Raw genomic sequence first — 27,036 nt, forward strand, 5'->3', positions numbered from 1 at the left:
AACATCCATTTAGATAAAACCAGCTCTATTGTCAAAGTAGAAAGTTATTTGTAGTTATCCTAGGAAAGTCTGGAAATGGTGTGGGATTCCTTCCAACGTCACTGCTAGAGTTAAGAATTCAGCTATTGGGGTAGTAGGGGTTTTTATCTTAAACTTGACATGTTGTTAAATCTTTCTAAACCATTACATTTTACACTTACACTCTTAGAAGAGTTCTCACAATAAATCTGCTGTTGCTACAGTTCCTTATAGACCCTGGTCTTGCAGACCCACCATTTAGCTTAGCTTCCTTCAAAATCTTATATTATCAGGTAATTTAGTACCTGCTTGCAAATACAGAAACAGGTGAGATTTTAAAGGCTCTAGAGCACATGTAATTTTCCCAGTCAAGGGTACTCACCTAAACAATGACTGGTAGGTTCTAGCCTTCCATGTGAATGGTATTCCCCCAAAAGAGATTTTCACAAACTGCATTCATCAATCACCATGGTCATCTCGTTGCTGTCTTGACTAGTTTGTGCTATGTAGTACTGACCATACTGATTTTAAAAACAGAGAATAAGACATACCAAACAAAATTAAGGACCAATCTTAGAAACATGAGGGAATGGAATTACAAAGGTAATTAGGAAAACTTACACTTCATAAGGCTCTTCGACAGTTAGTTGTCAGTATGCTCTTGATCACCCCATCACCTGAATAAGAGTGTACAGGTGGGTCAGACCTGAATCTGAGTCGCAACAGAAAATGTAATAGATTTACTGAGTATTCAAAAGGTAATCGCCATTATTCTTGCTTGTTCCAGGGCTCAGTTTTCCTCTCAGTTTCTTCCTGTTCAGGTTCACAAAAAATATATATGAAGAGAGAAGGCCTGAGTAACTTTCACCTAACCATACAAAATAGTATTTTGCCTTCTGCACAATTTTAATCCCATTTAAAAAATTTTACTTCAAACATTTAAAACAAAGGTCTGAACAGGAAAAGTAAAGAAGCCCTGGTGACTTCAAAAGTATGATTGAAAGCTGATAGCTATCAACCAAGGAAAAGAGCTGTCCTTACTTTGCTCAGCAGCTTTTGTTTCTTTAGGCTTCTCTAGTATTGTTTACTCCACTTCCTTTGATCATTCCAATCAAGATATCAGTTGTTTGTCCTACAGCCAACATGACTATTTTGCTGCTGCTACCCAGAAGTAAGGAATTTTAGCCATCTGCATTCACACAGAAAAAATATAAATCAAAGTGAAGAAAGGAAAGATAAATTAATTCAAAGCAAGAACAAGAATTGCATCCATCACCAAATTCCTCTTTTTTATCCTTAGGAAATAATTTAATTGCAGATTTCATTTTTATCTTAAATAAAACTGAATCCTTCATTTCCTTTCACTGGAAAGTTATTCTCTTTACATTTGTTCTTAAGACAATGTCTGAAAGTACTGCTCTTGTTCTACTAGTAAGACACAAAAATGTCTTAAAGTTGTGATTCCACTTTTTCTAGGTTTATTTTCAAGATCTAAATCCCAGCATAGGTCCCTGGAGTCTTCTGAAAACTGACTCTTGGAACCTGAAGAAAATAAATTGTAGACCTGCAAGGGATTGTTTTCTATTTGGAATGTTCTTTTGCAGTATTTACATGAGCAACTGTTCTATAGTTGCTGTTTCAGTATATGACTAGTCCTCTCTGATCTGGAATACCCATTTCTAGTGCCTAATTGGTGCTATTGTCCCCCTAGTAAAATAAAATTACCTTTCTTCTTCATATTAATAGTGCAAGACATAATAGGGAACTTCTTTTGACTCAGGAGGTACCTGGATCTGTGTAAGTAATTTTGACATCTCCTTTCATTAGATTGGATTTATCAGACATCTCTGATTAGCCTGAGGCTTCTGATCACAAGGCGTAAAAGTCCAGATAACCTTTTTTAATCAGTATGTGCAAAGATGAGATCTCTTGTCTCAGGCAAGTCAACTGTCCTTATTCACACAGTTATTCACATCTCTGTACAAAGGTTCTGTCCCACTTTGAAAGAAATACTGACCTTCTGTAAATACTCCATTAGGCTGATGGGTAGTTGGGTTTTGATCAAATCAGGAAGTCTGAGGTAGCAATGCTGAACTACTTGTCTATTGATTTGTAATAAGTAAAATATTTTTTTCATGCCATTGGAATTTTCATACCATTGGATTCTTGCCATTGGAAACTTACTTACCACATTTGCATGTCTCTATAATTAAAAAAAATAATAATTGTAATAAGTAAAATAAATAAGTAAGCTGATTTGGGTATTGGGTCTGAGTTATCTTAAAATTCTTAAATTTAGATTTAAGAATTAATCTCTTTCTACTCTCCAGCAGTGTGTGAAAAAATGGGGTAGAGCCAAGTATGAAACCACTGAGTGATTATTTGTAACTTCTTCTCAGTCTCACTGATGAGGAATTTGCAGTTCTTGATAGTGCAAGAGGAGCACACCAGCTAATTACCCATCCGCCCCTGATGTGAGTGATTTGGTCAGGGAGGAGGGGGGCAAGGATTGAGAAACACAACGTACCATTCCTACGTGCTGTGTAAAATTTGTGATTAACTAGTCTCTTTTAAACCCACACCAGACACACTACCAATTCAGGAACTGTCTTGGACAGGATATTCGGCAAGCCCCAAACCCTGCATCACATGTTGTTTCTTTGTTTGTTTTCATGAGTAACTTGTTTAATTTTGTCAGCAAATCTATCCTTATTGGGAATGATCTCCAATAAACTACAGAACGGCATCCAAAGTGGTTATCAATTTACATTGCATGGATGTCACAACAGCATATGGTTTGTGAATTCCTCTATTTTTATTTTTTTTTTAATTTTGAGAGGAGTGCAAACGTGGGAAGTAAGTTTCCAATGGCATGAATTTGTTGCAAGCAGATTTATTGATACAGTTTAACTGTTTATGCTCTCTTAACTTGAACAGTTGGAACTCAAATCGTAATGGATTTTGTCCTTTTGCAGCTGCTAGCTAAGCAGAAGGCATTATGACAGGGAAGTTAAAGACAGCATATGGAGATGTTCTAAAAAAGTACTTGTTTTGAAGTGGCATGAAAGATCCCAGTTCACGAAGCTGTTGCAACGTCTGGAGCAGACTAGCACCAGCCATGTTTCAGATGGTACTCCAGAAACCTTCCCAGTGCAATTGTTACACTGGGTAAGAGGTGCTGTGTGGTATATGCATGGTAACATTGTTGCAGTACAACCCTCTGAGATAGCCTATGTCAGGCTAATGCAAATCTGATGTCTCTGCATATTTTTCCAGCCTGTGAATAAGTCAAGATTCATGCCCCTTGAATAGGCATCGTGTGGTATCAGATGGTCCAGGAAGAAAGTGCAATAGTCTGCCAGCCATGAAATCACGGACACAAACAGATTTCAGAGCTAGGTCAGATATCTGGTTACTGCTCTTACAGCTGTTTGTGCTATCAGCTTTGTTATTGTCAGTTGATTTGCTAAATGCCAGGGAGATTTTTGTAGAAAATGCAGTGGAGACCCAGCCTTTTCACTAAACAGCTGCTGAAACAGAAGACAGCTAGGGTCTGCTGAGACACAGAGCAGAAAGTTTGTTAGGATTGCTGTTTTCCCTAATCTAATTCTTTTCTTTAGATGTTGATTCAAAGAGGACACTGACATGCTTAGATGCACTGTGGAAATGAGTGTCCAACAACCACTTCTGTCTGGGTAGATCAGTTTTGTGTCATTTCAGCTTTCTGGATTCCTGAGCGCTAAGGTCATAGGCTATTCCCAGAGAATTGTTTAGAGATTTACATTGGTCACAGTAAGCTTTAGCCAGTGTATAAAAGCCTGTAGTAATAAGTATATAAAACCTTTTCAGTAACCTGGTATCCTGCAAGGGCACAAGACTCATTGTCTGAAGTGTACCCCGGATAACCTAGGATAGAGAGGCAAGTTTATGGTCCCAGGCTTTGTCATCAAGGAGTATTGCATTTTGGGTCCAAAATATTGTGAATAGATCATGTGACTTTTTATCAGAAGAATCTATGCAAGATAACCAAGCACTCCTGGATAGCAGCCTAAGAACATAAAGTTACCATCTCCATGAACTAACAGCTGTCCCAGGAGTCCATCTATATCCCACAATATCTATACCAAAAACTGCCAAATCAGTGCATTGCATCCCAAACGTAACTATTCTTCTAGGAGCAGATGAAGTGAGGAAGAGTCACACTGTAGACATTAGTCATAGTCTTAAAACATTCTTTTGAGAAACATATCTTACAATCAGCCAGATACCAGGATAGTGAGTAAATATTACAGAGACATTAGTCATTTTGCCTAAAACATTATTGGATGGAGTAAGTATGCTACAGGAATTAAAATAATACAATACAATAGATTATTAACTCCACCTTATTTTTTTATTTCCCAAATATCCTTTGGCTTTGATTTGGGTACATTACAGTGATACTCATGAGTGAGATGCATCCTTGGAGAGATCACTTTTTGGATTCTTCTTACTGACTCAAATTCGTGTACTATGGCACTGAATGCAATCAAGGAAATGACTGAAAGGAGACAGTGTCTTAAGAAAGCCCATCTCACTTTTTTTCTGGGGAGTTTTTCTTATATCAATGGAATTATTCATATTTCTTAATACTAGGCAGAATTTCACCTAAAATAACCTGAATACTTTCTTCTTCATATGAGACAAAGGTCATCAGTTCCATCTTAGAATAAAATCGATTAAAAGGCCTCCACAGCCCATATGCTGCTCTGCACAAAATTTTATAGCATTTATTTTCCTTCTCCTCTTAAGTAACATCAGTGTAATCCACATTCACCTGAAAACCCCACAGAGAAGACAGAAAAGAGGAGAAGGATGCAAGGGCTTTCCAGGAAGCCAGTTATAGTCAACTATAATGGCAACAAGCACTGAGAAGAGCCTCAACTCTGGGACTGCACTTGCACCCACAGGAAAACCTGTCACCTTTAAGCACCATTGAGGGAAATGGGGAGGGCAGAGGCTGGACCATGGCTTGCTTTCCCCTCTGCTCAGTATTTGGAGCAATGAGCCTGCTCAAAGAAAACAATTCTGATGAACTGCTGAGCAGGCACTATCTCATACCCCATGCCAGTTGCTCCTTCATATGACCAGAGGCACCAGAAGGCCCTGTGTTCATTCAGCAGCTGGATCTTTCCTAAAGCTCAGAAAGACCCAGGACTGCAAGGGTCACTTGACACAAACTGGAGAAGACTCCCTGCTAAGGCTCAGAAATTGTTCACCTGAAGCCTCTCTGATTTTGCTTGACCTCTGGCTGAAGTGAGGGCAGTGTAAGTAGCCCAGTTCTCTCCCCAAGACCATCTGATCGTCTTTTGATCCAAAAATTCTGGTTTCTAACCAGGTGGCACCCCTGCCTACCCAGACTGTAGGCTGCAGTCAGTTTAGGAAAATGAGGAAGTGGAGCTCCCTCATCGCATGAGCAAAATGATGTCAGGCTGTGAGATCACCATCACTGCCCCTGGATTTTAGAGTTCACCCATGTGCCTCCTCAATGGCTCACCAGAGATCTTGCCTGAGCACCTGCTGAAGCTCTCACTTCTTCTACAGGCACATGGATGGAAAGGAGGAGATCTAATAAGGAGATCTATTTTTTTGCTTCAGAACAGGGAAGAACATTATTTGCTCTCTGCACTTAGTTTCTACTATCTGTACTATCACACTCACTGCGGGTATTTTTTTTCTGTTTTAATAAATAAATCTGTAGAGACATTTTTGCTCTTCCCAAAGGTAAATATTTTCTGTTCTTGAATGTTGTGTGTTGCTTGTGTAAGAAACTCCAGAAGTTTCAGATGTCATTGGCATTACCCATGAGGTCTCTTGTGAGAGCTTTTTTCTGTGTTGTAGTATATAGCAATAAGAAGTTGTGTCTTATGCAAAGGGGCCTTCCTGTTACTTCTTACTCACAGAAGTCACAGAAATATTTTCACTTTTTTTTCTTCTTCATTTATTTCAGTTGTTCTGTTCCTGCACTGCCTACCTTTTTATCAGAGCTCATTTCTGTATGCATGTGATCTGGATGATCTACAGTCTGCCATCTCCCAAACATTTGCTGTAGATATTGACAAGTACTTGGCAACATTTTCAAAGTTGAAAGTTATGAAATTAAACTGTAGGCTAAGCTTTGTGAAGGTTTTCATTAAGGTCTTCACAGAGAATTTCAACAGCTAGATTAATGTTTTCCATGCCCCCAGTTTCAGAGTCCACTTTCAACTGGAACAGTGTGTGGTTTTCAATAGTACTGAAATGGAGACAGATATGCTTTGAAATAATGAAAAGCTTTTATTTATCCTCACTCTATGATAGCAGTATAAGAATTAATAAGACAAAAAAACCAGTGGAGTTATGAGGTCTTTAAAAAATAAGCCTTTATACAATCACCTAACCACTGCAAGCATATATGTAGTTAAAAGTCAGAGGGCCCTTTATTTGTTTGGTTGGTCAGTTCATTCAGGCCAGTTCTCCCTGCAGTACTGAAGCACAAATGCTGTTTCATTTTTATAAATCAGCTGAGAACCATGAAATATTAAAAAAGCACAGCAGGGCAGGAATGTCCCACAGTGTCCATTAAAACTACAGGGAAAAACGTATCCTCCCTCCCAAAAACAAACAGCTCCAAACCCATCTTATCATCTGCAGAGTTTCTTATTTAAATTGGGTATATTATACATTGACACCAGCTTTATAGAATGCTTTCTTACATGATTATTACATATGTGAACAGAATTTTTTTCCCACCAAGACCCCTCAGTACCAAGAGATAGAGGAGAAATTCCTATGCTTCTTAGAAGTTGGAATGCATAAGATATGCAAAAAAATGCACAACTACTGAAATTGGTGGTATCTGTATGAGATAAATCTGCCTGTAATTGCTAGAGGCATATGTGTGTGTGTGCCTGTGTGCATACATGTGTGTGTGTGTACGCGTGTGTGTGTGTGTATGTGTATTCCTGAAGCTCAGTCAGTATCCCTCCTGACTTGTTCTCTTGCTTCCTGTCTGGTAGGAGGGAAATCATTTCACTCCACCACAAATTGCATCTTCCAATATCGCCTGTATCTGCTGTATTTTGAAGTGGGATATGAGGGAATAATTAATGTTTACAAGACAACCTGAGAACCATAGATTCAGATTTGAGAACCAGTATTTTATTACAGGGACAATGGAATGTTTGGTTTTGTTTTAATATGAGATCAGTTGCAGAAATGCCAGGGACATTGTGAGACTTTTGACAAAAGAGAAATTACCACGGCATAATGAGTCTAATGTCTTGTTTCTTTTTTCTCCTTCTCTCCTGCCTGCACCCCTGTCTGTATACAAAGGGGCTAACGCATCTGCTCCCGACCAGCTGAGCCTAGCACTAGCCTGGAACAGAGTAGACATCGCTCGCAGTCAGATCTTTATTTACGGGCAACAGTGGCCGGTACAGTATATACAAATATACAGCATCCTCTACTGGAAACGCTTTAAACCCTGCGCTACGGTACATCCATTCTGTTGGCAGTGGTGGTTTTAATACAATTTAAAATACAGCCAAACACGCGGTTCACATTCACAGCTGCTGAAGGCAGGCACAGTTACAGAGACGTTAATGTGTTTTTTCTTGTCTAAGGAAATAGTGACATCTAGCGACACCTTAACAGTGGGAAACCATATCTTTGAAAAAAAGTGAAGTACCAGATTTATACCACCAAGCAATGATTCTACAAGTGAGAAAAACTGATGTCTGTGTACAGCCATGTTTCAGTACTAGGCTATAAATTAAAGGAAAAGCAAAACATTGCTTTTCCACCAATATGCTTCTATATGCAAATACTGAATTCTAGGATGATTTGATGCCAAAAATAGGCTGCATAAATGTTGGAGGTCAAATCGATCACAGGAGCTGATCAGCAGTGCCACCACAGATGGGCTGTGCCCCAGACCTCATGTGGTGTTAACTCTGTGCCCATTGCTGCTCTGCATCAATCTGCCTACTTCACATCTGTGCTCCAGTGGCAGGGTCCCTGGCCAACACCATTCCCGGGGAAGACAGGGGAAGAGTTTCTCAGCAGGAGTCATAGGGCTGTAAATAAATACTCCTCTGCGTGGGGCACAGTAGTAGTCAACTCCCAAACTGTGCTGCAGTTTTTACAGTGGTAGAAGTCATCCAAAAAAAAAAACAGGAGGAGTCTATTTCTACCTTTATCTCCTTTATCAGAATATTCACTACTGTAGCACTTATTTCATCATAGTCATTAAAATTTCATATGTTACCATTACGTGAGCATTTACAACTCCCCATGGAAAAATTATAACAATAGGAAAAGCTTCTGTTTAAATATCGTTGCTTTAAATGTAGCTTCTGAAAGCTAGTTAGCCCCTTAGTTAGCTGTAGCCCCTTAAAGCTAATTTCAAAAATCCTTGATTTTCAGTTATGGAGTGAATAGAACTATTTATCTTGTCTTCCATATTGGACATAAGTATGCATCAAAACATAGGAGGGATTTTAATGGTACTAAACTAATGGCATCAAAACATAGGAGGGATTTTAATGGTACTAAACTGCCCCTACTGTTATCTCTTCATCACCACATTACAGCAAAAATTTGCATAAATGCAGCAAGCTGCAATCATTTTGCAAGCTAAAAGCTGGAAGTGTGAGATAATTTCTCATCATTCTGACACCTTCTGACCTACAAGAAATAAAAAGAAGAGGTTTTTTGTAAGAAGACCTCTTGCATTTGGCCCTTCAAAGAAATGCAAATTATGAAGCTATTTCCATTTCCTGAGTGTCCAAGTTTCCCTGAGTTTTCACACCACAAACAGAGGAAAACACTAGTAAAGACAGAATTAAAGGGTTTGTATGTACACATAACAAATATATCCAATATAAACAAAATGTTTGACAGGAAAACAAAAAATAAAGATAATAATGAGACAGTTTTCTGAGCTCCAGTTCCTTGATCCTAATCTGGTTTTCCTAAAGTATTTTCATCTTAGCACTCTGACATTCGATTTTGAAGTGCAGCCTTGAGCAAGGGAAACCTTTATAGACTAAAACAGTGGTTATCCCATTTTAAGTGTAAAAAGCAACCCTCAGAATTTTGTCAGTGTTCCTTGCTTGTGCCAGGGCGACTGAACCAGCTGGATATAGGCCTGCTGTGCTGAGGAACTGCTTCAGTTAATCACTTGCTTTGCAGGTGGGTTCCCTTGAGCAAGCAATGCTGGATGCACTGGTGTTGGACAGAGTGGATTTTGTGAAATTACTCATAGAAAATGGAGTAAGCATGCATCGTTTTCTCACCATCTCCCGGCTAGAGGAACTGTACAATACGGTAGGGCCAATCTAAGGCAAATTTTCTCTCTATGTTCATTGTTCTAGCTCCCACTTGTTTTATAATGACATGATGATGCACAGGGCAAAAATTTCCCATAAGTTCCCATTATCACTTAGCTTTGTCTCTCAAATATTGTAACATGCCCACTTAATCTGCTGTACAGATTTTGTAGGGCACAGATTAAACCCTACGCAGTACCAGTTGATTTCCTACCACTGTAATTCCAGTAGGACAGACCTGAGATTTAGGCAGGTGTCACTGGCTGCAAGATTGTAACTGGCAAGTTAGGACTTATTCAATGATATTTATGACTCCTGATGGTATGGTTCCAGAAAAATCTGTTTCGATATGGTCTGAAAAATGATAACTACTGAAGAGACAATAATGTTTGCAGATGATTTAGATTCACTCAGAGTGGGAAAATCTGAAGCAGCATAAGGAAAGTCACATCATACGTAGACATGGGGTTACATAAAATTAAGTGTTGACAGATGCAGAGCAATGCATATATGGAAACATCAATTCTGCACATAAGCAGTGGTCTCATCCAGCATCAGCTACAAGAAGATGTCTCATAAAAGTCTCTTAAAAGATCATCAACAGTCAAAACCAAAGCAGAAAATAAAGTAAGATATAAGTTATAATAATAAGATATAATTTTGCAATGTCAAGTGGAGTCAGAAAAAGATTGGACAATTTCACAGAGTGTCCATGCACTTAGTGGCTTTCAGATGAGGCAGCCTAGATGCAATGTCAGGCTCAGGATCTCTGTGAGCCACCGGCAGTGGGAGTAGAGGTCCTGAGTGCAGGAAGGCTGACACTAGAGCAGCTGTTTTCCTTCCATTCTTTCCCAGAGGTTGTGCATGTTGTGCTGTGCTCCTGCTTTGTCTAAACCAGGAGCCTAATCTGGTATATAGGGCCTTAATTTTCATCCAGTATGGCAATACTGGGGGTTTCTTATGGAAGGGTTTTGTACAAAAGAGAATTCAGATGAAATTGAATCTTGTGATTGATTTTTTTTTTAATTGATAACACTGTACAACTGAAGTGTTCTCAGCTCCCTGATTTCTAAACTACTAAGGTGAGAAAGATTTACATTTATATTTACATTTTTTGGGTTTTTGGACAATGCAAAAATATTTTTTTTCCTTCATTTGTTCTTTGCAGAGACATGGACCATCCAACACTCTACATCATCTAGTCAGGGACGTCAAAAAGGTAAGAGTCCAATGGACGGTAGGTTGAAAATAATGTTATTATTGCTTTTCTGTAGCTAGATCCTATCTCTGCTTTGCATGAGCTTTCAGTCAGAGCCTTCTCCTTTCCCTGCCAGTAGAGAATGTCCTGTTTGTATGCTCCAAATATGAACTTTTTGCATACAAGGCACAATTAGCAAGTTGTCTTGCTTTCTCTGTGGTTTTAGATGCCTGAGTAGTAGTGCTTCTGTTAGCATAATTGTAGGCTCTTACATATGTGTGGATTTATGCTGTTATTTCTATTTGTCCATACCTGCAACTGTTGTCAAAGCTACTTTTTGTGTTGTTGGTTTACTTCCAAGCCTGTAAAGTAGTCCTTATCCCTGTGCCAGATTCTGCTTTGTTGAAACAGTTCCTCATTCTCTATTGTGTGGTATTGTAGCCATCTTCCTCAGCAGAAATATAAAAAAGGAGTAGTGCAACTTTCCCCTGCTCCTTATAATGTTAATTTCAATCATCTTGAATTACGAAGATCCATTAGAAGGGCAGGACAGAAACACTGAAAGGGATAGTGGCAGGAAGGAGATATCAAATACCTTTGCCCATGTGTTCAGGATTAAAAGTGTTACGGCAGCAGCAAGGAATGAAAATCCATTATCCTTTAAATATATGGATCAAGCAAGGAGATTGAGTCTGCAACTGACCTCATCAGCTTGAATATTCTCCCAAAGCATGGGCAGATTACAGCCTTGCACATTATGTAAGTAGGACCTCAAGGGTAGCATACTTGAGAAGGGATATTTCTGTACATGGGACTAGATAGAAGACTGAAAAAGGAAAGGATATTTTTTCTAAGAGCACAGGTTTTAGTGGTTTCTTCTGTCAGTGACAGCTGAACAGAACTGAAGTCAAGTAGGGGAGGAGAGTGGCAGTGTGTCCTATAGCACCTTTCCATTAAATAATTCTGCAGAATAATCAGTAGCTATGTTTAGGGAGGTTATGGTGGTTTTCTTTGGTCAGTGTGTTATGTGGCATCTTCGTTGTCCAATGATATATAGTATATTAAGTCACCTCTGAAAAGCATGAAACGCCTACAAAGAAACTGAAAGTGTTCTTATGTACAAATCCTCCTGGATGGAGCAGAGTAAAACTGGAATACATTTAGACTAAATGCTGTTCTTGAAGCCCAAGTTGCCAGAATATTTTTTTTTACTAACTATGCAGTTATTCATATGCCTATAAGAGTTTGAAAGAAGCATCTTATACTTTAAAATATATACTTTTCCAAACTCCTTCTCTCCCCTACAATCACCTTTCCAAGTCCTTCTTCAAAGGCATAGCAATTTGTGTGTTGAGTAACTAAACAATATCAATCTCTTTTTCCTGAGTCCCTAAAAAATATGTATTTTCAAGGAGGGGAAAAAATCATCCAAAAAAATCAAAGTAGGCAAAGATGATTGGTACTCACAGCCATATATTGACAAACATTAAATAAACTTTCACTATATTCAAAGACATTATTTTTTCCACAGTGACTACTAAGTGTTAGGTCATGGTCTTCGTTCCATAAATACATCTTTCTTTCCTCTGTCCACAGCTAAAATATTCAGTAATTCCCACTACATAAAGTCAGCATATGCTCTCATAAACATAGTCGAGAGCTTTAAAAACAGACAGCCTCATGCAGCTCTTCAGCACCTTTATCAGAAAACTGCTCCACTGGGGCTGTGTTTTTCATTTTGTCAGTGATGAGGAACAACCGTCGTTCACAGGGAGAACTGACAACTTACCACAGCCCTGCCAATGAGCAGATCCCTTACCAGGCAACCAAGCCATAAATCGGTCAGCAGATCAGACAACAGTTTAAATGAAAACACCTCCTTGGAAATAACTTCTTAATGGATACATCACTGTTTGACAGTTAAATGGCCCACCATGCATGAGAGACAGACCACACTGCTGATGCTAGTTTTTTGAGTTTGTGTATATTTTGATAACAGGCACCTAACCTCTCACCTAACCTCTTCAATTTAATTACAGCATCACAAAATGTAAATACAAAAATAAGTAATATGTCACCTTGAGACAACACTTAAAGTATATGAAATACACTATGCTTTTATGCATATGTCTCAGTTTTAAAACCTGCACTATTTGATGCAGGTATGTGTGCTAATGCAATGTATTATTTTCATTTGCATTTTTGTGGATTCTCACAATAGAAAATGTGTTTAAAATCATAGAAGCAGTATTTAATTTACTGCAATTGTACTATATAATTGTATAAATAAGTAGGAAGGCTTTGGTTTGGTTTGGTTTGGTTTGGTTTGGTTTGGTTTGGTTTGGTTTGGTTTGGTTTGGTTTGGTTTGAAAGACTACTTTACCTGCTTAATAAATCAGATAATTAAAACAACAGAAGTCACATTACCACATCCTGTTTGTGGCAGCTTACAGACACACATGTGCGCTCACACACGTACACACACATATGTGTGTGCACAAACATAATACAACAATTTATTTTCCCCTTGTGTTTCCAAATATTGCTGTGAGGACTGTTAGCTTGGGCAGCATATTGTAGAAGCCTGGATTCAGAGTCTTAAAGAATTTACAGTAATCAAAACGTGTAAATTCTGCATGTATTAACAAGACAAAATACATCATAATGACTCTAATTTAGAGACAACTGTGCTCATATCACCTTTCAGTCCTCACAATTCCATAAATACATACAGGGACAAATTTGTCTGCATCTTCCTCATCATGGCCTTTTTGATATCCCCTGTCAAGTGTCCAGAATTTCACATACAGCATTGGCTCCCTTCCATAGACCGTACATGCCAATGCACTCATACTAAGCAGAAAGAATCAGGCAGTGGCTGTAGTGGACACCCCATCTGTAAGTGGAGGTTGCCCTCTACGTTTTTGGTTGTTTCTTTTTAATCCTTCCCTGCCTCAGCTAGCTGATGAAGATCAGTGGAAATTATCAGATGGATTTTCTTTCTTTTGTCCAAAAATTTTATATAATCAATATACCTCAATTCCACTTTGGGGTTATTTATATTTCCAAAAGTTTTTTGTTTTGAACTGCCACCGTATGTCTACATTTCCAGAGAACAAACTAGCAATATACAGAATTTTGAAAGTATTATTTTTCCTCAGCATGGAAAATCAGAGGCTTGGTACTTGCTGACACAAAAATGCACGTGAAGTAAAAAGAATGCTGTAATTGACTAGCTACAGTTAAAAGCTGAAGTTTCTTCAGGAAAAGAATAATGCATTAACACTGAAGAGCTTGTTCCAACATTAAAAAATCAGTTGATTATTAGCCAGGACACCTATCATACCCAATGATCAAACTTTCTCCTCTGTCATTCCTGACGACCTCGGCTATACTAGAATTAGCTCATCCAAATTTTGCTGTTCTTGGAGTGGTTGCAACCCTGTGCTTCAATCACAAACATCCTCAGCACTGCCAGGGTGGTTTGAGCTGTCTGCTAATAGACCAAATGCTTTGGCACTTGCATAACCCCTCTTCACAAGGATGATCCAGTTGTCTTTACTAGAGCTTCTTACCTCGGAAAATAACTATGTTAGCAAGGAGACATACATGTGTCTCTGTTTACAACGTATGTATTTCTGCTGTGAATTTGGGAGTTTCCTTTAGTGAAGTGTTTCAGTATTATCTGGGAGGTTTAGATGCATTTTTTATCAAAGTTACTCTACTGAAACTTTTTAATCTAAATTCTTCTATGAAAATTTAGGAAACAGAACTACATCAAGAAACTTGTGCTTTGTAACACATGTAGCACCCTGATGCCTGTTGTGCTTTTCTTAATTGCTCAAATATTTTTTGCCACTTAATAATATGAAAACTTTCAGTTTTACTGGAGACATTAAGACAGAAGGAGTCTGTTGAGCCACAACCCTGTCTTGGAGCTACAACTCCCATTTCTGCCATTACCTTCATTCTTGTTTTGTTAAAACTGTCATTTTACACATTCTGGAGAGAAAAGAACACTTTGGAGAAAAAAACAAACAAACTTAGCAGGATTTATTTTTTTAAAACTGAATTTTTACATTTATTTTTCATTTAAATTTTAGATGTTATTTTTCTTTAAATGGTTCATTATAAAAATTTCTTTGTCCAAATTAGCTAAGCTAATATGCATTCCTGCAAAGCATAGTAATTCCCCCACCCATCAAATTAGACAAGATTAGGAAAATTGCAAAAGGATTTGGTAAGAGACATTACTTAAAAATGGTTAACAGCTCAATTTTTGGCACTAGATTTCCTTGATTTTCTGAATCTTGGAATCCCAGCTGATTGCTAGGCATAGTACACCACAGCACCACCTCCTTCTCTCCTTCCTCAGCCTTTTCAGCATGCCAGTTGTACTCTGGCAGCAGGGCAGGAAATAAGAATTACACTTCCTGGCTGAAGTAGAAGAGGAAGGAGGATCTTTGCATCCATTTTCTCTCTTCTGTGGAACCAGTTGCCATCTGCTCTCCATTAGTGTTTCTCTGCTCTGAATCTAATAAGCACATCTGCAGAGAAGCCAAGCAGATATCTCCAGACACGCAGATATTTCCAGCAAGACATGACAGTCATAAAATTGCTCCATGCGAATTACTAACCTTCTAATGAACACATAAAAAGAGCTACAGGCTCACTGTAATCTGTGCTGTATATCATTATAGAAAATTAGATTACTTTATTACAGTGCACTGAAAAATTTTGAAGCTAACTATTACAGTTTTCTGGTCCTTCTGCAGTGTTGACTATACAAGATAATTTTTTTTTATTAGAGTAATATTCTCCTTTTCCAAGGCTACCACTCACAATACAAGGAAGAATAATTTTCCTCTCTTTCCACCTTTGTTTTTTAGTCCCATCTTTTGCACGAGGACATAGAGAACAGAGAGGGTTTTGTAAATCTGCAAGGTTCTTAGTGAGATCTCTAGATCCATGTGAACTATTTACAATTTGCTGAATCATGCCTTTTTTTCTGGCAGACAGCTGCTCACTGAACTGTCCCATCAACTCTGATTCAGTGAGTTCAAGAAGGCAGCAAACTTTCATTTGTGTCCATTTCCTTTCTGTTAGTTCCATGGGAAGGAAGAGAAGAGCAGGTGTGCCCATGCTGGGGTTTTGTTCCTCCATTGCCAGAGACCCCCAAGAGACTTCACCAGCACATCATGAGTGCAGTTCAGCCTGAAATGGTTTTAGCCTACCAGATGTCCCATTGGGCTTACTGCAGCTGGAGAATAGCAATGCCCCATTAACTCAAAGGCAAAGTCAGAAAAAGACAATCTGTTGCTGAAATCTTTGTTTGTAGTTTTGCAAGCCATTAGTACAGGAGAATTCATAAACTTAGTGATGCCATTTTCAGGCTTAACAGTGAAGAGAAGGAAGATATCTGCAAGGGAGTTCACATAGTGAGGGCAGTAAGATGTGGACGTACTCATTGTTTTTCCTTTCAAAATAAAAGGTACATGCTGGAGACACCATATATGCATTTTAGCAAAGGAGAATAAGGAAAAATAAATGGAAGGGCAATTATGTAGGCATCTTCTCCAGGATCCTGCTAATGACTCTTGCCACAAACACAGTTCATCTCTTGGGAGACAATCTCCATGGCTCTGCTGGAAGTTAGTTAGCAAGACTGTATGTTTTGAGGTGCTTTCAATAAAATATGTCAGGAGCTCAAGTAGGAACAATCTAGGAAAATTGCTAGGACTGTAGTTTTCTTCATAAACAAACCTCAAAATAATTAGCCACAGTTTTGTTGCAACTTTCATACATACAGGTGCTTTCCTCATTCTTGGTCTGGAATTTAAGCTAGGATAGGTGCTCTTTGAACATCACTCCCAGAATGAATGCTGATAGACTCTGATTGCATCTAGCAACTAGATAATAGCTCATGCACTGTTTAAGTCTCCTAGAGATGGTAACACCACTCTTGCCTCCTGCCCTTCCTTTCCTGGAACACGGGAAGGAAGCAGTACAGAATGGGAAGATCACACCCAGGAGCTGGTTCCATATGACCAAAAGATGTTGCATGATGTCCCTTTACCATGACTTTTCTGTTTTGATGAGGCAGTCCAGTGAGATGCTAGAAGAGATATGAGATGCCAGGATGATTGTGGGTGACAGATGATGCAGCAAAGGTGCTATCTTGCAGAAGTAGAGTCCAGCAACTGTGCCTGACCTTTCAAGTGTGTCAATCCTCATGCTTCTTGTTCTGCAGTCATGTTCCTTGTTTCCCCAGCTGAAGAGTATGAGTACTGTGTATTGTTATCTTCTGTTACTTACAACAAGTTCTTCACCTTCTTATTTAACTTATGTCTTCTTTCCAAGCGAGAATATCCAGGTTTCGGTTGGATCTATTTTCAGGTGAATTAATTAACCAGCATAACATTCCTGCTTTTAACTATTTAATTTTACTTTTTTTATTCTAATATCATTATAAAGTACATTTAAAAATTCCAGTAACAAGCATTTCTTCTTCTCCCACCATCCTTTTTTTTTTTTATCGCAGGGAAACTTACCTCCTGATTATCGGATAAGTCTGATTGATATTGGTTTGGTGATAGAGTACCTGATGGGAGGAGCATATCGCTGTAATTACACACGAAAGCGTTTCAGAACATTATATCACAATTTATTTGGTCCCAAGAGGGTAAGAGACAAGCTATATGCCATCTGCATGACTGTACCCACAGCAGGGATTACCACAGCTTCCTATATGGTACCAGATAGAGTGGATCCACATGCACACACTATGCAGTCTACAGATTCATTTCCATTATGTAGGTAGCAGTTATCTCACCATAATGCATCACAAGCCAGGCACTGATAAAAACTATGGTTTTTATTAATTTAATGAAAAAATTATTGGGCTCTGCTGCCCCGGTGAGACCAGCATATAATACTCTCTCCTCTGACTCTAAAATCTGTAATTATGACTACTAACAGCTTTTAAAAGACAAGTCTTTTGACCTGCACAAATAATAGTATAGGACATCTGAGTTAGACTTGAAAAACTTGTGCATTGTTAGATGCATCTCCTATCTCATGGCTCATCTTCTAATGTAGCATGAAGGTCTCAGGGCAAAGGAACCCCTAACTCAAAACTGATTTTATTGGTTGGATAGTCAGTGGGTTCGTGGCCAAGCCACTGTTCAGTATTTTTGTGGGGTTTGTGTTCAATAGATTACAACCCTGTGAATCAAAAGTAAGGTTACTGCCTCTCCAGAGCACAAAAGCTGTTTATTGCCATTGATGCAATCCAGCATGAAAAAAAATCTGCTCAACTTCTCCCAGTAAGATTTGTAGTTCCTTTGTGTATTTTTACCTCACATTTTAATTTTCTGTCTCAGTTCAGATTTTAGCAATACGCACCATTGGATGTAGAAGTGTCTATAAATAGCAACAGCTCTGTGAAATCCATCTGAAGTGGGTTTATTTGTTTCCCTACACTTATATTTTTCACATTTGAAAGAAAGGACAGTAACTGTAGCTGCTGGAAGAGACTTCTTTCCCATAATCACTCCATCAAGAAAAGCATTTGGGTACTGATTCCACAAATACTGAACCAACACATAGAGCAGCTCCACAACAGTCAGTAAGAGTATGCCAGGGCAATAACCAAAACACTGATATACTCCACAGAAATCCCTTCGTGCCTTATCAGTAATTCCTCTCTCTTTCCCACTAGAGCAGCCCCTAGCCAGATGCAATTTCTACCTGAATCCAAATGTATGTCTTGTGTTGTGTTTTTGGTGAAATAGGGTTGAACTTAAGCTTGATACAACTGTATATATACAATTATTTGATTGTTATATTTATGTATATTATATTACATCACATTGTTTTACATATATATTATATTCTGTATTCTACATCACATTATACATGTATGTACATATATGTGCACAAAAAGCTGTAATTTTTTGTTACTATTCTGGGAGAAATAATATTTTTCCAACTTTTTTTGTACAGCCAAAAGCCCTGAAACTGTTGGGAATGGAGGTATGCAACCTGTGATAAATCTTAATATCTTTTCCTCCTTTGACAAATATATGCTATATCCAGAAAATGTTTAAATTCACTGTAATGAAGGCTTGAATTGTATTTTTCACCCAGATAACTACTTTACACAGGGGCCAGATTAAGAAACATTTCTTAATAAAAGTCAAGCAGAAAGACAAGGGAAAAGAGGGCTCTGCCCCTCTAGGGATCTTTTTTTTTCCATGAGGATTAAACAAAATATTTCAGTCTGTCAGGCCAAGCAGAATTTCAGTGAGATATCTATATACTGTCAAAACATGTTCAGAGAAATTAAATACTTGCAGAGAATGATGCAGAAATCTTTGTATAGGCCAAAGTTCTCTCAGTTTTATTGGCACTATTTGGCTACCCCAATGCTTCAAGGAGATAGTAGTGTTTTCAGAATAGGTCCACTCATCTGATAAAAGCAACATGCTAAAATAAGAAAGAAACTAAAGGTGATAGAAACAATAAAGAGATGGAGAAAGAAGGAATGAATGTACAGAATAGGCATGAAGAAGGCCTTGCTGTCTTTGTAAGAGGATAAAGGGGGAAAACAAAAGAATAAGCATGAAGGGAATCTTCAGCAGACCAGAACATTCTCTGGATATATACTTTCTGGAGGTGGAATGAGGCAGATGGATTACAGCAGATGTTATACTTGGAGTGAACTCTTAACTTTTATTTTAATGGTGGCTTTTCCAAAATTATTCTTAATATTGTGTGATTGTGTTCTATGTTATTAGGGAGAAGGAACAATTCAGAGTGACAATTCAAGGCTCTTATCCCTGTGTTTAGTTATGGGGTTACTGACTTTTTAATTACAGTGCATACAACAATACTTTTTTTATCATTTTCCTATGTTAAATATTTTGTCCAGAAAAAAATGAAGGGGATGGTCTGCAGAAAATGCATTTGACATCTCAGTTACTGACTTCAATTAATTGGGTGAATTGATTCAGTTCCTTCACTCGTGAAAAAAATTCTCTAAAATTTTCACAGGACGATGTCCCTCTGCGTCGAGGGAGGAAAACAACAAAGAAAAAAGAAGAAGAAGTTGATATTGATATGGATGACCCTGAGATCAATCACTTTCCCTTCCCATTCCACGAGCTGATGGTGTGGGCTGTGCTGATGAAACGTCAAAAGATGGCCCTCTTCTTTTGGCAACATGGGGAAGAGGCTATGGCTAAAGCACTGGTGGCCTGTAAACTCTGCAAAGCCATGGCCCACGAAGCATCAGAAAATGACATGGTGGATGACATATCCCAAGAGCTGAACCATAATTCCAGGTGAATTTCCTTTCATGTACACTTTTCTGAGGGAAAAGAAGAAGAGAGAAGAGAGGCTGGGGAACCTGCCTAAAATGTTCTTATCTGTACCTGGCTGTCTTTTCTAACTTGAAGGGAAAATGCAGTCCCTTTAGAGAAGACCTAAATGGCCTTTAAACAATCTGTCTACCAGAGTAGCAAAGTTTCTAGCAGTGTAACTTCTGAAAGAGAAGGTATCAAGAAGGCAGTGAAATATCTATATTGTTTATGTGTTCTCCCTGTGGGCTCAAGAGTCAGGCTGCAATGTTTCTCTGTACATACCAAGCAGAACAGTTATTGAAATCCTTAGGAACATACTAGTCAGGCAAAAGTGTTAATTAACCAAGAGCTCACGCTTAGATGAGCAAGGCAAGATACTAGATTCCATAAGAATCTTTCCTGAGGTTCAAAGTCAGAGGTGCAGAATTTAAAAAGGGATATTGGATGCTCCTTTTTCCGAGAGACTTGACCATGAAACCATGGGCAAACAGCAGAGAAGCAATCCTTTAGGCTGCAGATAACCAGAGGATTTCAGCTAGAAAATGTCAGGGAGGTGGGCAGGAAGGTGGGAGCAGACAGCTGGTAGGTGTGGGTGTTCATCACAGCTAAGTCAGGGCACTTATTTATATGCCTAACATTAGACACTCATATTTGAAATTGTGGGTTTCCATATGTACAGTTGACATCACAATTTGCATGATGGAAGGTGATGTCCCCCTTACAGAGGCTGTCAGTTGCAGAGAGGTGTTTTCTGCATAGGCCTGCATGGGCTAAAGGGAGTGAATGGATGTCCCCCTGTTGCAGGGACTTCGGCCAGTTGGCTGTGGAGCTGTTGGACCAGTCGTACAAGCAGGATGAACAACTGGCAATGAAACTGCTGACCTATGAGCTGAAGAACTGGAGCAACGCCACATGCCTGCAGCTTGCAGTGGCAGCCAAACACAGGGACTTCATTGCTCACACTTGCAGCCAAATGCTGCTTACAGACATGTGGATGGGTCGCCTCCGGATGCGCAAAAATTCTGGCCTAAAGGTGAGTCCTGTTTTAAAATAAAATAAACATTCAGAGAAGTTCTGATAAATGGTGACAGAGCTCACAAGAAGTCAGTAATAACTGTCTCAATTAACCATATTTCAGGTTCTTATTTGCAATGACATTAAGCAGGGTGTATTCTTCCTGTGTTCAGTTTTTCAGCAGGGAGCTTGTGTCAAACCTAAGTTCAAAGCACATTGCTTAGTTTTTTCATTCCCTTTCTCAAAGTCCCCTCTGGCACTGGTTATCAGAATAAGAATTGAGCCAGGAGATCATTGTGTCATCCTGCCTGTATACTTGAGGAGTTAGCCAAGTGTTCTAGAGACAAAGGAAAGGATGTGTAAGTGAATTAACCTCTAGTGAAAGGTGCTGATCTAACAACCTTCCCCAGAATAGACAAAAGCAAGCAACACGAATTTCCTTGCAATCCCTTGCCAATCTTCCTGATGACTGACCTGAAGGGTCTACCTTAGAGGCTCTAGAGGACAATTCAATTTTCAAAGCTGTTTAAGCTTTGCTTCCACAGTTGACAAAACTGCTAACAGAACAAGGTGAATTCTGGGAGATTAATTTGTGTCCGTGGGTTGGCACATTTCACCTTCACCAAAGTAGTCACCAGTCAGAACATAACCAGGAATTGCCTCTTCCTCCTGGATCACTGAGAACTATTTTCAGTATAAGGATTGTCTCTCCTGCACTAGTTGGGTGTATGAAAAGCAGTAGTTGCTCAGCTGTTTTGCTGTGTGAAAAGATGTTTAGTAATGTCAAGAATGCTTAGGAGTACATGTATCATTATCATACTGGGTCTAATCCAGTGACAGTGACAAATGAGAACAAGTAGCTGGATAGCATTCTCATCACTCTCCTGCAGGACCTGTGCATGTTGTTTTTCTGCTACAGAGGGAAAACAATCTCACATTTTGAGACATTTCTACTACCTATTTTCTGACAACTCACAGGCCTGTTGCCCTTCAGAGGAACAGCTGCTTTGTTCCCTGTTTGATTTTGCAGATATTCAACCTCAGTGCACAGGGAAGAGTGCAGCAACCAATTTCCTACTTTTCAGCATTCCTCTTTTCAGTATACATCTCTTAAGCCATAAAATAGACCTTTCTTTCATAGTGAATAACTGAAGGTAACAGGCTCTTTCTTTTCAGCTTCTTGTAACATCAGGGCTTCACAAGAGTCTTTTATTCAGTTTCTAGTCTGAAGCTCATTAGCAGGGCACATTTAAAGCAGGCTATGAGCTACAAGAGTAAGAGGCAGCATGGCAAAGAAATAAATTTGCAAGCATGAGTCATGGTTTATTTTCCAAGAACCAGGTTCTCCCTTCAAAACTGACAAATGGTAGGAAGACTGAATGTAATCCTTTAGATTTTTGCTGGAGATGTATAGCACCAATGGAAGGAGCAGAGGCAATTTTTAATCCTGCCTATTCTTAAAAATAGCCTCTCTGTGAAACCAGGTCTGCTTGTAACCCCCTCTCCCTGGACACATGCTTTTGTGAGTGCAGGAGCAGTGTAAGTAGCTCTTCTGAGACAGGACACAGCATTCATTAGCTGCTCCTAATTGCATACTTGAATGGTTTCAACAACACACAGGCTGTCTGCTGATATGATGAGCACAAGCAGTCATCCTCCCTGACCAACAAGCTAACTATCTGGTTTCACTGTCGTTTAGGGAGGGATTTAAAACAAAATCGTTCTCCAAGAGATTGCAGCATAACCTGGAGATTTCTTGTGCATATGAATACAGACAGGCTACTTCTCTTTGTGTTATTATGATATCCATTCAGTTATACTAAGGATTTAACCCCAACAATTGTTCAGTACTTATATATCCACACAAGGTAATTTAGTGGTTTCTACACTCCTGTATCATAAGAGAGGGAAGGCAGAAAGGAAAGACCTGGCATTAACATGACCATTACACAGCTGCCTGGTTACTGAAACAAAATCCAAGGGGACCACATATCTAAGAACATCAGCACACACACACTTTGACTACCTGTGTGCACTAAACATGGACACAGAGAGCTTGAGACCTATTAATCCTCTACATAGAAACTAATACTGTTTGTGTGTAATTTACACTTATATTTTCTATTATGTAAAATTCAGAAATTTGCAGGTCCAAGATCTGAACACCTGTGTGGTCCCACCTACCACTGACCTTATATAATACTTTGTAAATATATTCTAGTATGTAACAATATGCATCTGATAAGGCACAAACAGATAAAATATTCAAGAGCATTCACAACAACACTAGTAGAAGTTATATGCTTTGTTTCACTACTCCGATAGCATTATCCCAAATGACAAATGCTATGTTGTTGTAGAAACTCACATGCATGCATCTTTCTTTTCCTGAATGTCCTAGGGGAGTTGTTCTATTTGATGCTAAGTAACCATTATGATCATATCTACTTTCTGTGATGATTATTGTTATTATTATTGCTTTAGGTAATTCTAGGAATTCTACTTCCTCCTTCAATCCTCAGCTTGGAGTTCAAGAACAAAGATGATATGCCCTACATGTCTCAGGCCAATGAGATCCATCTTCAAGAAAAAGAGCCAGAAGAACCAGAGAAGCCAGTGAAAGAAAAAGATGAGGAAGACATGGAACTCACTGTAAGTGCTGACAATAAATCATCAGCCTCAGCACTCTCAATTTGTTATTCCTACCTCTGTAGGCATTGCAGACTGTCTGATGGCTCAATTTAGCAGATGATAGGATATCACTCTTCACATTCCTCTCTCCTCCATGGGTACTCAAACCATACACGTTGGCATCATTTTGTCTTGATGTTGCAGCAGTGCATGGTGATGTTGATGCCTCCTGTTCTGGTGTAATATCTCGTAACTTGACTCAATTTGATGCCACATGGTCTGAAATAAATGAATGAGATTTCAGAAGCACTCAGTCATGATATGTGGTCCTCTCTGGTGGAAAAGGAGCTTGTAAAGTCTACCTTTTGTTGGAGATGCCTAATAATTCATAGAAGCCAGAGGGTTTTTTTCCTTTAGTTAACTTCATGAGAGGGCAAGTAAGTGTGCAAACAGGCCAGAAAAATTATGAAAACTTTTTTTAAAATTCCTTTTGTATTTGTGGTCATTACCTCTCACACAAACATACATCCACTTTTTAATCCGCGGAAGACATTAACAAGCACCTAGACAGCTCAGCTTCTGCAGGTCAGCAGATTTATGTAAGGAGGGACTAGTCTGTACTAATAACATAGCCTCAGAGGAATAATTTGCACCACAAAGGGAATCAAACAACTAAAGCTTCGAAAATTATACAAGTCATCTACTTCCAATCTCTTATTCTGTAGTTTGACACTTTTTAATTTGGGCAAGTAGCATACAGGCTATCAGATCTGCCTTAGCTTAGTTTGTTTTGCATTTGTTTGGGTTTGATTGTGATGTCTTTGAAAAGGCTTAAAACTCAGTCCCAGCTGGTCAGGATAGAGGCATAGAAGTAAAAGGGATTTTCCTAGCTGAGTTTAAAAACAAAACAAAACAAAAAAAAAAACAAAAACAAAAACAAAAAAAACCAGACTGTTTCCCACAGGCAAACAGCAGGAGCTGCCCACAGGACCCCGACTGCAGGCAGGCAGAAGGACCTGCCTACAGGACTCAGTATGCAGGAAAACCGAAGGAGCAGCCCACAAGACCCACCTACAGGACCTGTTTGCAGGCAAGAACCCAGCTGTTGGGAAGGACCAGAAGTCAGAATAACAGCAATGGAAGCAATGGGGCATTCTCTGCTCATTAGCTTTTGATTGCAATTTACTATCCCTGGCTTCTGATCCATTTATAAAGTGCCTATTCAAATCAAATAAGCACTTTGCAAGCTGCCTTTTTCTTGGCAATGGGGAGAAATTTGGGGAAGATGTCTTTTCCATCTCTCTGCAGTTAGCTCCTGGTTTCTTGTATACAATACTGCTTCCTTTTTCCCTTCTGACTCCTGCTGCCAAGAAGTGATATGTGCACTTGACCTGCTTTTCCAGATGAATCTTAGATTTTCCCACTCTTCTCCCTTCCATGTGCTGACAGTCCTATTGCTCTTTTCTGTCACTGACTCTGCCCTGAACTCCTTCAAATTTAGTGCGTCATTCTAATGAAGTTTCAGACACTTTTTTTTTACAGGCTTTTCTGTAAATAAGATATGTTCCTCTGGAGTCCACCAAGACTGAAAACTGTCTTTGGTACACCACTGCTGACTTAGTATTTCTGCATTTAATCTATACCATGCTATAGAGCTTCTAACACAGGTTCTTTGCTCAGGTGCTCCTCAGTGGTAAGGAGAGAATAATTGCTAGCAAAGAGATCTTTGAATGTCTGTGGTTAGATGCCATAGGCAGTTACATTTAGTCATCTGACATGTTTTAAATCTTAGAAAATATTTTGGATTGAAGTTTTCTGTCATTCCAGCCTTAGTCAAATGGTCTGGGATAAGTTAGGTCAGGTTTCTTCTCTACTGATAAGAGAATACCTGAAAGACTGGATAGTGGCTTTGTGAACTTTTCCTTTAGCCATAGTATCCCTTACTATATTAAGGGTACCTTATTTGTAGTTCATTAAGAATAACAATTTATTGTGATGTTATAAACATTTAATCCATTGCTGAACTCTGGCTTAACAGATCAGTCACTCACCCTAACTGTAGTTTGCAGCTATTGTATTCAGAATGACCTGTGTATTTTTCTTTTCAGGACAACCAAACAATTTTTTTATTATTAACACAATTTTCTTTTATTCATTTACTTAATTGGTGAATGATTGTCTAAAATATTTTCAAAATTTTTCCATGGTTTGGGTTTCTGAGCTTTGTTAATCTTAAAGATTAAAAAACAAAATTAATATATTAAAAATCATTTTAGTCACCTTAAAAACCCTTTTCTGGCAAATAAAGTATTACTGAAACAATCTGCCTAACTCTCTTTCTAGTTGTACCCAATGAATACTTCTCAGGTCTCTATTCCTATTATATTACACCCATATTCTCTCTGCTAAAATGAAGATAAATAGATCTCATCTAGTCAAGTCTATTCACTGATTTCTTGTGAAGACTTGTATGTCTTGCACTGCTAAGCCCAGGTGATTAAAGACTGGCCTAAGAGTCGATTTCTTCTTCTGGACTGCAGTTGTGCAGACTGCATGACTTAGAGGCCTACAGTGATCTTTTCACTATTTTACATCTCATATGCACAAAATAATGTGATCACATAGACTACAGCAACAGCGAAGTAAGTCTGCACATGGGTGCATCTGCATGCAAGTATGTATTTGCTTTGTGCTCCTCTCAAAGGGTCTGCTGGGTAGCTCAACATATGGGTATACTATGAAGATGTGTTTATTTACTGTAAGCTACTTGTTATTCACACCTGCTTTAAACTTCATAACTGATATGTAATAGTGCTAGGCCCACATTTCTTTAACACCTAGGTGCTAAGCAACAGACTTATAGTGGCTACTCACAAAAACACTTGAATTCTGCTTTCATCAATGCTCCTCAGCACCAAGGAATTTACCACAATTTATTCATGGAACTGCCAGTCATTAATCCTAAATATTAGACACAGAGGAAAAGAAGGGAGCTGAAGTCTAAAGGCCAGGGACATTTTCTGCTTTTAAAATATCCTAATCAGGGCCTTAACTGCAGATGATTTTAGGTCAGTCAGACACCCTAGCAGTCTACCCACCTCCCAAAATAACCCTGATTCTGGAAGTCATTCTTAACCCTATTCAGTGCCTTATTGTTTATATATTACAGTTCCCCAGTACACTGTTTTACTTCAGAACACAAATAAGTCATCTAAGTCCTTTAGAAGATGTTTCAGTTGTTGTTTTGCTCATTTTGCTCTAATTTTCCACAATAAATAGAAAGTTTGGACTTCCATGGGCGTGTCTAGGAATCTGAGTTAGGACTTTTCAGCAGCAGCAAAGCTAGTTCTGTTGGCCTGTGGGATCACATTGTTCATTTCTAGTATGTATGCTTAGCCTTTGCTCCATGGCAAGAAATAACCAAATATTATATCACTAAAAGTACAGTTCTTAACATAGGAAA

The 27,036-nt window shown here is 38.8% G+C and overlaps 1 protein-coding gene across 6 annotated transcripts in view; it reads left to right on the forward strand.

Annotated features, from left to right (window-relative positions):
• TRPM3 (transient receptor potential cation channel subfamily M member 3) overlaps nucleotides 1–27,036 on the forward strand; it is a 418,794-nt gene that overhangs the window by 348,216 nt on the left and 43,542 nt on the right. For 3 of the 6 annotated variants that reach the window (XM_032674617.1, XM_032674614.1, XM_032674615.1), the window contains exons 10-19: nucleotides 7,372–7,472; nucleotides 9,232–9,366; nucleotides 10,537–10,587; nucleotides 16,927–16,962; nucleotides 17,108–17,248; nucleotides 18,571–18,600; nucleotides 19,621–19,910; nucleotides 20,733–20,961; nucleotides 23,427–23,594; nucleotides 24,538–24,663. In XM_032674617.1, the coding sequence (XP_032530508.1) occupies nucleotides 7,372–7,472; nucleotides 9,232–9,366; nucleotides 10,537–10,587; nucleotides 16,927–16,962; nucleotides 17,108–17,248; nucleotides 18,571–18,600; nucleotides 19,621–19,910; nucleotides 20,733–20,961; nucleotides 23,427–23,594; nucleotides 24,538–24,663 (1,307 nt within the window). The remainder of the gene's footprint in view (nucleotides 1–7,371; nucleotides 7,473–9,231; nucleotides 9,367–10,536; nucleotides 10,588–16,926; nucleotides 16,963–17,107; nucleotides 17,249–18,570; nucleotides 18,601–19,620; nucleotides 19,911–20,732; nucleotides 20,962–23,426; nucleotides 23,595–24,537; nucleotides 24,664–27,036) is intronic. The other 3 variants (XM_032674618.1, XM_032674616.1, XM_032674619.1) reach the window with 3 other exon arrangements.

The sequence above is a fragment of the Chiroxiphia lanceolata genome, chromosome Z (assembly GCF_009829145.1).
Source record: "Chiroxiphia lanceolata isolate bChiLan1 chromosome Z, bChiLan1.pri, whole genome shotgun sequence".
NCBI lineage: Eukaryota > Metazoa > Chordata > Aves > Passeriformes > Pipridae > Chiroxiphia > Chiroxiphia lanceolata.